The sequence below is a fragment of the Gekko japonicus genome, unplaced genomic scaffold, assembly GCF_001447785.1.
Source record: "Gekko japonicus isolate JY-2015 unplaced genomic scaffold, Gekko_japonicus_V1.1 scaffold810, whole genome shotgun sequence".
In the NCBI taxonomy this organism is placed as follows: domain Eukaryota; kingdom Metazoa; phylum Chordata; class Lepidosauria; order Squamata; family Gekkonidae; genus Gekko; species Gekko japonicus.
In genome coordinates, this window is record NW_015174297.1 from 339,155 (window position 1) to 355,277 (window position 16,123).

Sequence of the window (16,123 nt, forward strand, 5' to 3'; positions counted from 1 at the left end):
TGAAACACAGAGCTAGCCACAGCTCTAAAAAAGGGGTCTCCATTTTCAGATGACAGGCAACCTCAGAGCAAGCCTCCAGTCTTACCCCTCCACCCAGCAGTGATTATGCTTATGAGTTCTATGCAGGTAAAGACAATGAGTTCTAGCAGGTAAAGTCTATTCAAAAGGCGGTTGGCAAATAACACTGTCTCCAGTAATTCTTTGTACTGAATACTTGTCTCTCCTGCTCTGTCCCTCAGGATACTGGGATAAACCAATCAATCATTCAAATATTTAGCCCATCTTTTTTCTATACTTGAGAACCTTTTATTTACCCTGGCCAGGACCATTAGTGGCCAGATAATCCATTGTTAAATCCAGACCCTGCCTCTCTGGAAGCTCATTGGTCAAATCTAGGCCTTGCCCATCCTGATGCCACACACCCCTGGGACTCATAACTGGTCTAGGAAATCTATTGTTCTCACCTGAGACCAGCCCCCAGGGCCATCCATTGGTCTGTATTGTCTTTCAATGGGTATATCCCAGCAAACACATGGTCTCAGCCCATGTGTTTTCTGCCCTGATGCAAAATGGCAGTCCACCCCTGAAACCCTCTGGGTTTTATGCCACAATCCTTCTTCATGAACCTCTGCACATCTGGAAAGGTAGTATCACCCCTCCATTAGGTATCAATCACCTCTGCTTCCTTAAGTTTGTATTGTGTGCATGAATGCTTAATTATTGTTTGTGCGCTTGAGAATATTTAGTAAAGAAATCCTTATTTTAGCCACCCAGTCTCTTTGTCTATTCCTGGGTTCTTGGGAATTCTGACTTTGGTATACACAGGTCTGATCCTATAGTTAAGCCAATTGCATATTAATAATTATAATTCCCCATCTTTATTAAATAATAGGGCAATTTGGCTAACAACATGTTCGTGAGTGATCCATGACAAACTGCCGAGAGTCCTCCTCCCCTTTTTTCTTTCCTCACTTTCATCTCCCTCCTTACAAGGAGTCCTTGTTGTCCAACCGAGTTGCTAATACAATCTAAAATAAAGCTTTAACAATGTAGTCCTATAAGTTTGTATGTCTGGTGAAAGTTCAGGCACCATTTTGATTCCATTTACACCGTTTAATGATCCACAGTGTGTTCCAGATTCATGTATGTAAGTCCTTTTTATTTGATTGGTTGGTTTTTGTACTCCACTTTGGAAGTTAAAGGGCAAGTCTGTTTTTTCTGCATATCTGGGGGGATTCCTCCTAATATGCAGACCCCTCTTCCCTCTTTCTGCCCCATCATTTTATACAGTCTTCTCTGTCTTCATGGCAGCTTAAGTTTCAAAGCTGAGACCTGATACATCACTTGCTCATTTCTTTTTCAGTGTGCTGGTTACAATCATAATGTGTGAAATGCATTAGAATATACACTATATCCTATTCCAACTCAACATATTTCCACATCACTTTGGGTGGTTTTGTCAAGTAGGTTCTCTATGGGCTGCCACATCCACTGTAACCCTCTACTTGAAAATTGTTTCAGGTCAGGAACATTAATGGTGGCAATGATATTATGAGATAGGACCTCAGGGAAATATTTCTGCATATTTATGGTTGGCTATTTAAACAAGTACCTTGTGTGTATCAGGGGAAATTTGTCCAACATATTCATAATGCTGTTGTTTCTGTATGCCTGGGGCTGGGCAGCTACTCTAAGAAAATTCTGACTAGGTTACCAAGATTAATTTAAGTACACATCAAACAACAACTGCTTACTTTAGAGCAGGGGTGTCGAACTCATTTGTTATGATGGCCGGATCTGACATAAATGAGACCTTGTTGGGCTGGGCCATGTCATAAAATGTAATGCCAGGTAGCGGAGATATAAACTTTATAAAGGACACAAACTCAAAGGTGTTTTTTTACTTAAAATAAAAACATGCTTAAAACATTAGCACTCTTGCAATATTTTGTTTATTTAACAGTGTCTGATAACTGACACCTCTTGCTCTGAATGATTGCATCAAGATATCTGTGCTGTTGCAATCTTGAGTATAATATTTAGGGGTGTATCTGTAAGCTTCAAACCAATGATGACGCAGCAGCAGCAGAACTGGAAGAAGCAGCAGAAGACAGCCAGTTCCACTGCGGGCCTGATAGAAGCCCTCTGGGGGCCTGATCTGTCCCCCGGGTCGCATGTTAGCACCCCTGCTTTAGACAACTTACTAGGATTTTCAGCTGAGACTGTACTCCCCAAAAGTATACAATGACCACACGAGAAACTGGTTTCTGTAATAATCAAGTATATTCTTTAGTACCCAAACAGAGTGGGTGTGTAGAAAATAGCAAGAGACCAGTAGCACCTTAAAGACTAATAAAAATTTGGGGCAGGGTAAGAACTTTTGTGGGTCACAGCTAACTGCTTCAGAGTGGGCGTGATGGGCAATTCATGTGTCGGAGCTTTTGTAACTCAGCTTTTAATTTCTGTTGGAAGGAGAAACAAACCGTTTGTACAAGGAGTGGTATCTTGATTTGGGAAGGCAATATTCAACTTTACTGAAATCTCTGAACTTGCAAAAACTAGTGGATTTCCAAGTCCAGCAAACTAAACCCACAGCCCATTAATGACATTCGAGTTCCTTTTAAAGACAGTCCTGCTCTACATGTTGCAGCATCCACACTACACTAGTAATGTTCCCCTTAGATGTGCAGATTATTGGGTGGTTTTATATATGAAAGCAAAGATGTCAGGGGAGAGGGGTCAGTAGACCAATTATTTGCTAACTACCAGAAATTTCAGTAGAATTATAGAATAAGAAAAGAACCAATGTTGGATCAGGCCAATGGCCCATCCAATCCAACACTCTGTCACACAGTGGTCAAAAATACCAGGTGCCATCAGGAAGTCCATCAGCAGGGCCAGGATGCTAGAAGCCCTCCCACTATTGCCCCCCCCCCCAAGCACCAAGAATACAGTGCATCACTTGCCCCAGACCAAATGTTCCTATTTATACCTTGTGGCTAATGGCCACTGATGGACCTCTGCTCCATATGTCTCAAATCTATGAATCATAGAGTTGGAGGGATCTCCAGAGTCATCTAGTCCAACCCCCTGCACAATGCAAGAAATTCACAAATACCTCCCCCTCACACACCCACACTGTTTTACTCCAAGAAGATGACAAAAAACCTCTGGTAGGAGTGGCACTAGTTTGGAGCCTCTTTCTAATATTAACTGTAAGATCAACAGATATGTCTGCTGTCCTTCATAGAATTTTTACATAGAATTAAGAAAATGGTTCTCAATTCCTGTTCCTATTTGGAAGTCTCCATTTAAGTGGAAGGATCAAGATGAAGGTAGCAGAAGAAACTCCAGTCCTGAATTTTTGTAGTGCAGCCCCATTTGCCTGGCTGCTGGAAACAGCTCAAATACAGATGACAATTAAAATTTGGACAAAGACACCCCCCCTTTACACCTTTCCTCCCTTGGCACTGGATGGGTAACCTGGATTACAATGCGGGATTGACTTACTTGAGCTCTTTATTATTTATTAGTAGTTCTGCGACCATCTGTTTAACATAGTAGTAGGAGTTTTTAAGAGTAGTTTAGGAGTACCAGCAGTAGTCAGTCAGATATCCATCTAGGTTAATAAGTACCCTAAATAAATAAATGCTGTTTCCTAGTAGTTTGATTGAAGGGATGAAGAAATTAACATTGAATAAGTTAGGTGAGATCTTGCTTCAATAAGAAATGTTTATTTAATACTAGGATAAAGGCCCGTCGTGGAAATAAATACAATGAGCTCTAGAAAGAGGCTCTGGGCAGGTGCCCTGGCCTTGGGCACTCAGTGTCAATTTGCTGTGGTGATCTCAGCAGTGTATAATAACACAGAGCTTACTGTTTTCTCTGGGGAACTGATCTCTGCCATCTGAAGAGCAATTGTAACTCAGTTATCTCCAGCCCTCTCCTGGAGATTGGCAATAATGGTTCCACAGGAGGAAATGGCTTGTTTGGAGGGTGGAGTCTATGGCTTTGTACCTGTCTGAGGTCCCACCACTCCTCAAACCCCACTCTCTCCAGGCTCCACCCCTCAAATCTCCAGTAATTTCCCAACCCTGTGATGGCAACCCTATTTTCTTCCCAGCCAACCATCAAAGTACCGTTATCTGCTCCATCTCTTCCCCCCTCCATGTAGCCTCTACCTAGGAAAACTACAGTCTTTCTCCACAGTGGGGACCCAAGCAGGAGGGTATAATCACACAGAGTCCACCCTGCAAAGCAGCTGTTTTTTCCAGTAGAGCTGATCCCTGCCATCTGGAAAGCACTTTTAATTCTGAGTGATCTCCAGCCCTCACCTGGAGATCAGCAGCAATGGTTCCCCAGAAGGAAAAGTACAGTCTTTCTCCACAGTGGAGACCAAAGTAGCTTACATCATTCTCCTCTCCCTCTTTTGATTTGCAGAACAACTCTGAGGTAAGTTAGGCTGAAAGTCTGTGACTGGTCCGAAATCACCCACCCAACTTCCACAGCAAGAACCTGGGGCTGGCAGACCCTGCTCTGAAGCACTAACTGCTACGCCTAGGGTAGCTGACCTCCAAATGGAGCCTGACGATCACTGGGTATCACAACTGAACTCCAGACAACAGATCTCGCCCCACCTGGAGAAAATAACTGCTTTGTAGGGTGGGCGCTATGACATTCTATTCAGTTGAGGCCTCTCCCCTCCCCAAACTCTGGCTTCCATAGACTCCACCACAGAATATCCAGGAATATCCCAACCTGGAGCTGGCAACCCTAGTCAGGACTGGACCCAATGAGTTTCCCACAAAGGCCTGGAAAGCGCCTTTCCCTTTTTACTGACAGAACCAATCTTGGTTGCCTAGCAAAAGCCATTGAGGAAAAAGTTAGTTCCACAGGAGCCAAGCAGGAGAAGTGTCTTTGTCAGGAGAGACAGCCGTTTGGCAATTATTCTGTGAGAGGAGTGTCCAGGCTGGCAGTGGGCGGGGGAGAGGAGCAGACCCAGCACCCAGCCAATGGCATGCAAATACTCTTGAGTGGCAGTTGATGGGTCAATGGCTGATAGAGCGCACTGCACAGCCAATGGGAGAGCTGGAAATGGCCAATACATAAGGGAAAAATATATAGGATACAGAAGACAGCATAACCTTTGGTAAACAAAATAAAATAAAATACAATGTTTTATCTAAATTTAACACATGGCTTAGTTTATGTAACAAATGGGCTTTTTATGATTTACTCAGTTACAGAAGATCTATACTAAGGCTCAGTTCAGACATAATACAAAAACCACTTTTAATTCAATTAACTGTGGTTAGTGTGATCATCCAAACGCAGGCCACTCCACTATCCATGGTTAGTTAAAGTCTGTCAAATCATGTATCTGAAAGGTTGGTTTGAAGTTAGCCTTAACAGTGCTTTTATATGATGTATTTATCCTGGCTTACTCATAGCTTATCTCCCCAGTGACACCCTTGAACATCCCAACTACAGAGATGCCTGGCCAAAGTAAAGGTGATGAAACTAGCAATTGTAGCAAGCTACAATTAGAATGATTACCTGTGAGCTAATCTTGGTTTCACAAATGAACCATAGTTAAAATAAGCCATAGTTTGAACGAAATCACTAAGAAGCTGTTACTCCTTGGTTAGAAATCAAAGTAATCCTTTGTTTCCATTTTAAAGAACCACATAGTGGAATCCAGAGAGCATAAATTTTTTCCAACTCCACACTGAAAACTACTTGCCGTACCCTGTCCTAAAGAAAATCTGAATGTCATTCATCATTCATGAGTTCAAAAGACTGAAACAGCCACATTGAGAATGAGGTGAGATTAGGTGGTGGCAGATTCTGGGAGCCAGCATCCACCACTGCCACCATTGTCTTCCTTTTGCCACCCTCACAATCGTTGAAACACAATGCGGAATGCTGCCCATATCCATTAGGGCTTCCCAAACTCCTGTGAGATTCAAATACTTACGTGCATGTGGTTTGCAGCACTGTGTTCCAAGATGCTTGAGAAATAAAGAGGGAAGGACTTGGTTATTTTGGCTCTTGGGCTTGAAAAAGTAGGGAAAGGCAGCCAAGACGGCAGCTGGAGGCAATGACCACCACTGGTCCTCACATATATATCAGAATAAAGGGGCAGGGAGAGATAGTTCACTCCAAAAATGAACAGTTTTGAAACTTAATATTTTGTCCACCCTAAACATAACATAAGCAAGACACATCCAGGCTTATCTTAGTGGGTAGCGGTTTATTTAGGGTAATATATATATCAGGCTATCAGGATGTAGGAGCAGAAAGTAGTTATGGTACCTGTCCCCTTAGTAACTAAGGCAATCCAGCGTACTCAAGCACAAACATTTAGAGAATTATGCTTAAATCAAACTCATTAATACATTTCATTTCTAACTTTGTGTGAGTGGATAATGGCAATTCTTTGATTTTATTATGGTAGCAGTCATTTTACATGAGTAACTTTTCTGTAATCTGTTCAACCACAGAGTGCTGAAACAATACATTCACATTAGGGTAGATCTACTTTATTTGCGTCTAGAGAGCAGAAAATCTGCATGTCAATTGCCAAAGAAATTTCCCCAAGGTTTTTGGTGGGAGAGATATTAGTTGTATGGTACATTTTTAGAATGCTTTTAAAAGTTAATACCAGAAAAGGAAAACATGTTGTGAAGAAAGCTGAAAATCCACAAAGCTATGAAGTTTAGGGCAATCATTATGTGTGTCTCAATTGCATTTTAGCTTTGTAGGGTGGTCCCACAAGGGGGAAATGCCATAATAAATATTCCAGCAGTAGTAGATGGGGATTAGACTTGCTTCAAAAGGGATAACCTTGTCCAAGGAGGCATCCTCTTGTTTCTGCTTTGTAAAACTGCACATAGGTGTGAGGGAGGAGAATACATAGTCTTAAAGCAAGACAAAAATAAAATTTAAAAGCATATATGTTCTCCTGCCTTTCCTCCAAGGAATTTAGGGCAGTGTACATGGCTTTGTCTGCCAGTGAGACTAGTCAGGCTATTTATGGCAGGCACACCCGGACAGCTTCATGGCTGTGGGATTTGGTTCTAGGTCTCCTTAATCTACCACTATACCACACTGCCTTAAAAAAGTGGAGGCTATCAGTGCTAGGAGAAGCAGGTACCTCCTACTGTTAACAACTTTAACAATAAGGGCACACTTCTGTACTTTATAGCCTTATCCTAAGCATCATTAGGGTCCCATTGAAGACAGTAGACTTAGGCATACCTATGTCTATATAAGATCAGACTGAGCATTTAAGTCTCTATGGGTGTTTAAGGCATTGGGGGGGGGGGATGGAGCCAGCATGGTATAGTGACTGGAGTGTCAGAGTAGGATCCTGAAGATCCTGGTTTGAATTGTCGCTCTATTGTAAGGTTGCTGAGTGTCATTGGGCCAGTTGCCTTCTCTCAGCCTAACCTACTTCACAGGGTTGTTGTTGTAAAGTGGAGGATAATGTTGTAAGACACTTAAGTTCCCCTATAGAGGAGAGAGTTGGAATATAAATATCTAAACAAGCAAACATTAGTTTAGTGAATGAAGATACTTGTGTTACATAATTGTGATGTTGAGGCCATCCAGGAGTACAGTCCTCCACACAGTTTGGGTGTGTGTGTGTGTATATATTTGCATTTTGAGTGCAAGAAAAGGCCAGTTCTCTGCACCAGCAGCATTTTTTCCAGAGGCTCTCATGGTCCTTCACAACCACTAAGCAACCAGCCTGAAAAAAACTGACACTGGATAACTTCTTAGAACTATCAAAAGTTAAAAATTCCTTTCAGATGAAGAAGTGAGTTCTTGTATAGCCTGTACAGAAACAAAGGTGAACCTTTCAGGGGTAATGCAAATCGATTCATTAATGGAACAGGCAGCCTAAGGAGATCCTGAAATTTCTTTGGGGTCATAAGCAATGCTCCCTCTAAGCTGTGGAGTTTTGTAAGCAAAAATTCTACTTTGTGAGCTTCTGGCATTAAAGCTCATTGTGAGCGAGCAATTTGGCTACTGCATAAATTAGTTTGCTCTGGAGCCTCCTTCCTGAGCTAAGACAAAAATGTGTGAGCTGGTGGCTAAAAAAACTGTGAGCTAGGTCACACTGACTCAGCTTAGAGGGAACACTGGTCATAAAGGTAAGGCTGTTTTGAGGATATAGTGTATCTTCCCTTGAGGCAAAGAACTGGACAGACTGACCCCACTTCCCTTACAATTTCAAAGTATTGTCTGAATTTCTTTATAAATCAAATATTCTTATTTATAAATAGAAGTCACCATTTTACTGGAGGGGCAAAGTCCAAAGACAGTCTGATTAATCATCACTGAATTGTCCTTTAGTATTATGTTCAAAATACAGGTCACTATTTTTTTCCAGGTCTGATGGTGCTGTGATTCTAAATGGTCACTATATATATCTTCTCTGCCCTTGTTTTAATCCACACATGAATTTGCATGCAGAGCAAGTCTGTGAAGCAGAATTGCCTCAACTTTCTCAGCTCAAAGATTGATTTGACTTATTCTTGAGAAATCAGGTCTCTTAAGGTCTACTTATTTTGGAGCGCAGTGATTTTACTTTTAACAAGATAAACACTAAATTGACTTCCAACATTCTACAAGGAAGGTTGGTTTTGGTACAATATGCATACTGTTTCTTTCATTTGTGAGATTCTTAAAAAAACTTTGTACTGCCTCAGGATTCTATAAGCACAATGTTGCTCCCCCCTTTTACCTTGTGTGATCTGATAGATCTTGAATATTGTTTTTTTAAACAGGAATTATTACTAGTTATGGACTGTATATGAATGGCACTCTGGTACAGAACTCCTCACAGCTCAGCTATTATATTTCGGGACTTTCTCCCTGGAGTCTGCATTCCTTCAGAGTTCAGGCATGTACTGCAAAAGGCTGTGCTCTTGGCCCACTGGTGAGTAACTCAATTTTCATTCTGAGAATGTAATAAATGTCAGATGGCCGTGAATATCAGAGTAAATGGTGATGATTCACACTGGTCAGTACTAACCCATCTGGCAAAAGGTGACATTTTATTTTAAAAATGCCATTTAAAAGCTGCAAAGGATTGGAATAGGTCACTACTAGGCACCGTTCCAAAATATCATATAGATGCTGTAAGGACTGAGATCAGGAGTGGGGGGGAAAAGGAGAATGAAATGCACATCATTGAAATTAAGGAGAGTTAATATGTTTAAAAGGCACAGATGTGGTTCAATCTGATTTATAAGGACATGATTAAAAGAACAATTACTATTCCAGTAATGAGGAAAAAATTCTTGCCTCTCTCTGACCAAAAAGTGTTGAAGACAATATACCATTCATAGAGGACAAAACAAAATTATGCATCGCTTCTCTTTCCCAAACTGATATGCTGTTTAGAAAGACTAAATCTGCGTTTAACGGGTAACTGTTTCATAGCGAAGCAAACAACATGTACAGCATTCGTAAATTGCCTTTTTCTTAGCTCTCTAAATGAGAATTCTGAAGCTTAAGTGATGTTTACATTATTTTATCCAGTACTGGTGGGGATCTTTACCACTTTCTTGTTTTCCCATTATGTATTTCTTAAACATGTGAGAGCTAAAAACAGAAATCTTGTATAAGATTAGCATTATTCTACAGTATAAAAAGGTATGCTGATGAGCAAAATGTTTTTTACAGCTAACAAGCTTCCAGCGTGACACAGGGTTATGTTAAAAATGATGCAGCTATAGTCTTGTTGAGGCTTACCCAGTTGGTGAGGTTGAATTTACACTTCCCTGGAAAAATTAGCCCTTTCATTTCCTTCCTCAGTTTTACAAAACTCCACTGCAATACTTACTCTAGCCTTTCTGGCAAAGTTTTGCTTCACAGCATCTCACTCTATAATAATAGCTCCACTGTATGAAGATTACTTCAAGTAAAAGACATCAAGGTTTAATTTTTTTTAATTTTGATTTTTTGATCACATTTCCCATTTTCTTCCCAAGATTCATTGCTTTAAAATGCTGGTAACATCATCCATCTGTAGAACAGGACTGTAGACTTTATTACCATTAAACATTTTATAGCTTGGACAGGGCTGATGGATATTTACTCTTAAAAGCTTGAGTGGCTTTTTGCCAATTTTTCTAGTCATTCTTTTAAAAAAAATCCTGGAAATTTAGGGAACAGCCCACTAAGCATTCATGCTTAGCTACTGCTGTTCAATCTTCATTCATTTTCAGTGAGGCTCCCTTACAAACCCCACTGGAATGTAGAACGGAACTGCACCTTGCATTTTGTTTGTTTTGTTTAAAATTTCTGGCTTTCATTGATATTGAAATTACCTCCCCATCATTTTCAGTGTACAGGTAGTACTGCCAAGCACCTCTCTTGCTGGTATGAGATGATTCCAATTCCAAATGCATCTATTGTTTGAGTATCCTGATGCCTTCAAATATCTCATCCTGTTCTAGAAGAAACTACTGAATGCAAGTTACTGCACTTCATTAAAGCTGAAACTCAGTTGTGACTTTCAGTCCAATTCAAAGCAGGGGTTTAGAGCTGACCTAATACTTATCTGTATCTCCTGCTCAGAATGCAAACTATTTTCCTGAACCACTGATCCATCTCCAATTGCAAGAATTGATATGCAGTGTCTTTATTTAGAGAGCCACTCTCCTAAATGCTGCCAGGAAGTTAAAGCACCACATCTTAATTTGATTTTTCTGCAAGATTCCCCCCCCCCAGTTACCATGTATGCCCAACACTTACTTTAAAAAAAACCAAAAAAAAAAAACCCTTTAGTTCATTGAGTACTTTAAATAGAAGCAGGGACATCTCCCAGTGGTAAACTGATATTATCCTCCTAGCTATTTTTGTTGCTGATCTTTTATTTAATGTGCCCTAATCGATTCAAGGGATGCTATGCCACGTAAGCACCTTAGGAACCAGATTCTTCTAGTTTAAAACTTTTTCCAAGGTAGCAGTGAAGATCTTAATCAGTTAAGAACTCCCACTGCATGATGCTTTTAAAATGATGCCATTGCAGAATGCTTTTTCAGAGAAGCTGTGTTTGATTTCAGATTAAATGGTGACCCAGGGAATATGTAATCCAAATATTATTTTACATAAAAAGGGAACAAAGGCAGGATCTCTACTCATTCAATTGTGCTGTCTTAGAAGGAAATGCACCAATGAAAATATTTGATCTAAAATGCATGGATAATTTTCACATTTCTCATCCCTACTTTTTTCAGTTCCAAAATCCCTGTTCTGAGTTCACTTCTCCCTTGTGCAAGCTGAATTTGTATTTCTGTAATTTTGCATCATTTTAAATTTTATTTCATGGAATTTCCCCTGTCAAATATACCACATTTTCCAACATTACTTGCACTCACCAAGAGTGCAATCTGGGTTTAAAGACGGAAGGATATATATATATATATTGGCCCTCAGATACATTGCATGCATTCTACTCTTTGTATAAATGGTATTTGAGGCTCCTGAATAAGACACCAAGAGAACAACTCTTCATAGACTGGAGAACAGTACGCCGTGATTTAATCTGAATCATCAAAAAGTACGCACAGACCTGATTATTCTTAAGGTTGCAGCACACAATTCTTCCTTTGCTTCTGTGAGTCACAAGATATAAATAAGGTGACGCAGGTGCAGAACTGAACAGTAAGAACATGTGCTCAGTTTCTAGTACTGCACATGACAGACTGAAAAGCTACATTCTGATGGTAAAACATAATTATGAAGACATAGATAATTGAAAATTAATGTTGCACATATCTCACATCATGCAACCCTTTCTACATTTTGAAAGATAGTGCTAATGAAAAAGATGCTCAGCAAGACCCTTCTGGAATAAATGGCTTCATGATTATACCCCTTACCTAGGACATCACATCTTTCAATTCAGTGTATACATGGAAACTCCATGAGCTGTTTAGCAGTATCTTTTTCTGTTTTTCATAGATGCATATACATATTTTTTGGAATGGAGCTAGCAAACCTGTCTTTTAGGCTTACTTTATAGGCATCGTGGAAAGATTTCTCTTGAGATGGGTATGGGGCAGTAGATAGCTGCATGGAGGATCAGATATTGCCAAAAAGGTTAGCTGGATGAAAGTAGAATGTGACCTCAGGCTCTGAAGTGTACAGATAGTCAGGACTGGGGCTGGAAATTGAGAGACAGACTAGTAGGACTGGAACCAGGGACGGAGGAGAAGCAGGCACAGTGGGAATGAGAGAGATTCATGGTTGCAGAGCGAGCAGGTGCTGAAAACAAATGGCCCAGCTAGGCAAGGCCAGCAAGAAAGGTGAAATGTTTTTTTTCCCCTCAGGCTTCTGTTGTGTTCTCTTGTGGGTGGGGAAAAAGGATCTTTTTCTATTTGAAACTGAAAGAGGTAAGATCTCTGTTGAAGGTGGTAAAGCCAATGCTTTGCGTGATGCTGGATGGAAAGCAGCAAGTCAACTGACTAGACATTTGCAGTAATGAGGTGGGGAGAAAAAACACTGATTTATTTCAGAAGGTGGCAATTCAGAAATGGTGCCTCCAGTCAGTGACAGTACAGTTTACCTACTCGGTGGAAGAAATGGGGGCTGCAAGCTAGATCCCAATTCTGATTGCCAGGATAAGAAGAAGAGGAAGAGGAAGAGGAAGAGATTGGATTTATACCCCGTCCTTCACTCGGAGTCTCAGAGAGGCTTACAAACTCCTTTCCCTTCCCCTCCCCACAACAGACACCCTGTGGGTGGGGCTGAGAGAACTCTAACACAAACTGCTCTTTTTCAAGGACAGCTGTGCCAGAGCTTGTGACTGACCCAAGGTCACATCAGCAGGTGCAAGTGGAGGAGTGGGGAATCAAACCCAGTTCTCCCAGATTAGAGTCCGCACACTTAACCACTACACCAAACTGGCTATGATTAAATTCATAGTCATGGTGGTCAGTATGGTGACTGTCTTTGTAGACTCCTGGATGCATAAACTGAGCCCAGTACAAGACTGAAGTTTGATAGCTGGAAGTACTGTTTTTATACACATCAAAAACTTCAAGGAGTCTCTGCAACTTAAACATTTAATATATTTAAATATAATATGAGACATAACTCTGAGACTCAAAAGTTTCTGAGTTTTAAAGTGACAATGTAATAAGGATTTTTTTTTGTTTGGCTTAGAGCTAAAGTACATGCTACACACTAAAATATATAAATGTGTGCATGTTTACAACAGTTCTGTAAGGGGAAAGCAGCTTCATGGAGGACTAATTTGGAGCACAAGGAAGCAGGGGGAGGGAGAATGGGGGTTGTTAACCCTTCCTTCACCCACTTCTGCCTTTACACATAGAGTGATTAAAATGTGGAATTTGCTGCCAGAGGATGTAGTGATGGCCACACAAATAAACAGCTTTAGAGGGGGATTAGATGCATGGAGTATAGGTCTGTCAGTGGCTACTAGCCATGGTGATTGAGGGGAACACCCACATTCAGAGCTCTGGATCCCAAAGCCAGAAGGCAAAATCCTTTCCTTCAGGACCATAGCTATGGCGGGGCATTTTGGGGGCCTGCCCCCTCAGTTGTCAGCCACGCCCCACCACCCATATCCCTGCCCCACACCTCACCATCCCTGTCGAAAAGGCCAGCTCACATGAGAACGCTGGCCACACTTGTTTGCCTTACTACAGGGCAGGGCAGCGAGCCAGGCAAGTGTGCGAGCCAAGCAGGCAGGCAAATAGTGGGCGGATCTGTGTGCCTGTGCTAAGGAGTCATGTGACACCATCATGTGACCCAGCCACCACGGGTCACATGCAATGCTCCCTCTAAGCTGTGGAGTCTTGTGAGCAAAAATTCTACTTTGTGAGCTGCTGGCATTAAAGTTGTGAGCAAGTGATTTGGCTACTGTATAAATTAGTTTGCTTTGAAGCCATCCTTCCTGAGCTAAGACAAAAATGTGTGAGCCGGAGACTAAAAATCTGTGAGCTAGCTCACACTAACTCAGCTTAGAGGGAACACTGGTCACATGATGTCTGCTCACTCGCCCGTCTGTCGGAGAGCTAGCTGGAATGCACTCTCTGCCTTTCTGTAACTGACTTGGCAAGAGACACAGCCAAATACCTTCTAGTCTCCCTTCTCAGAACCAGCTCAGCTTGGAGTTAGGAACAACACTATCTCCCCCTCCCCCAATTTAAGGGATTGGCCAGTCTCAGCCCTAAAACCCCAAAGGGCAACTGAGTGGAAAGACTCCTGCTATTACATGTGGAAGGCAAAACAACAATAGTTTGGGGCTGGGGAAGTTTCCACAAGTACCCACAAGTTCGCGGTGCAGAGATTCTACAGGTGAAGCTTTCCTTCCCTCCCTTCACTGGCTGAACTTCTGTCTGATGAGAAGCTCTGAAAGGTCTGCAGGGGGGGAGCATGAGCCCGACCAGGGCTGATGCAACCAGGAGCTCCACTTTCCAGAAGCAACAACTAGGCAAAGGGGACCCATGATCATCCATCTTCCCTCCCTCTCTCAGTCAATCGGTGTTCCCTCTCCCTGGCAATCTGAAACCCAGTCCAGTTCCACCACTCTTTCTTCTCACCCACCCAAAGCATGCAGCTCCACTGTTTCTTGCACTAACTCAGCTTAGAGGGAACACTGCTTCTGGAGTTCTTTCTTCAGTGTTCCCTCCTCTCTCTCTCTCTCGCTCTCTCTCTCGTACCCCACAGGATTTCCCAACACCTAAAATGTTCTGGCTACACCACTGCTTTCCTTCCACACAGCTTAGAGCCACCTGTTTGCCAAAGCAACTGCAACTTCTTGGGCAGCACTATGAGGAGGTTGCAGTGGTTCAAGTCGCCCCCGGTTGACAGTGGTAGGAGATGCAACTAGTGGAGCCTCTTGAAGCTCTGTCTGTGTGGGTTGAATCAGAGCCGAGCCTCTGCACTGCTTTTAGTGCTGCTGGGGCATGAAGTGCTCTCAGCTCTTAGTGGCACTGAAAGAGTTTGTTGGTGTAGCCCCTCAAGGGCTTGATGGTGCGCATAGGCTACATCTGGCTTTGCCTCCTGGAGCAGCGCTACTGCCAACCAAATCTCTGCGATGCTCCCAGCACCTCTGGGACTCGGCATGCTCCTGGGCAGCAGGAGGCAATCAGCATATTTTACTTGGGTGACAGAGTGATTACCTTAGGTGTTTGCTCTTTTGTAGCAGTTTTTATGTTCTCTTTGAAGATTGCTAAATTAAGAGATATTGTGATACTATATATTTATGATGGTTTTTCAGGTGTTACCTGAGCTGGGGTTTTTATGTGCCAAGCAAAAATGCACATTTTGGACTGTGTATAGATGCAAGAAGCATGTGTGTTTTGCAAGTCTGTTGCAATCTACATAGCCTTTGTTATTGTATTTTTTTTTACCATAGATGTGGATGTACAATCACAGAAATATATAGAAAATGTAATATGGGGTAAATGTACATTATTTTTCCGTGTGTGAATTTATGTGTCAGGAGGCCATGGCTGGGTCCCTCCTGACTCCTCGTGGGAACCCCCCTGCACAGCTGGGAGTGAGGGCCAGGCCGGGGACAGGACCGACAACCTGGGAGGATGCAACTGAACCCCCGAGACCTCAGCTGGGAAGGGGCCCCTGGCATGCCAACATTCTGACACCAGCCAGCAGATGAATTCTTGCGAGGATTCCCTGAGGGTCCCGGGATTCTTGCCGCAGAAGGGGTTTCTGCGGCTGCCCCGTGACAAAGGGGGGAGGCCGGAGAAGAGATGCCAGCTAGGCCAGCCGAAGAGGCCCCAACTGGGAAGACGAAGGGTGGGGAAAGTTCACGGTGAGGCCCAAACCAACCAATTGTAATCCCATGGCTCGGCTGCTTTAGGGCGTGGGCGGCAGAGCAGGTGGGGAAGAAGGGGAGCAATAAAGAGCAGAGAGACGAAAACCAGGGAGGTTTGCCAGAACCCTATGAGACTGGACGCAAGGAGGGAGATTCAGGCAGTTGCCCCATCCACTCAAACACTCCTAATAGGGGGATGACCGCCGGTTGAGGAAGTTGAAGTAACTGACCCAGGAAAATTCTGAGGTGATGCCTAGCCTCGACAGGAGCTCCCGCTTCAACCTGCATCCGCCCTGC

The 16,123-nt window shown here is 42.5% G+C and overlaps 1 protein-coding gene across 1 annotated transcript in view; it reads left to right on the plus strand.

Annotated features, from left to right (window-relative positions):
• Positions 1 to 16,123, plus strand: part of USH2A (Usher syndrome 2A (autosomal recessive, mild)) — a gene marked incomplete at its 5' end in the record, with an annotated part of 716,575 nt that overhangs the window by 324,143 nt on the left and 376,309 nt on the right. Inside the window, 1 exon segment of the mRNA XM_015424093.1 lies at positions 8,796 to 8,947. Within this exon segment, the coding sequence (XP_015279579.1) occupies positions 8,796 to 8,947 (152 nt within the window).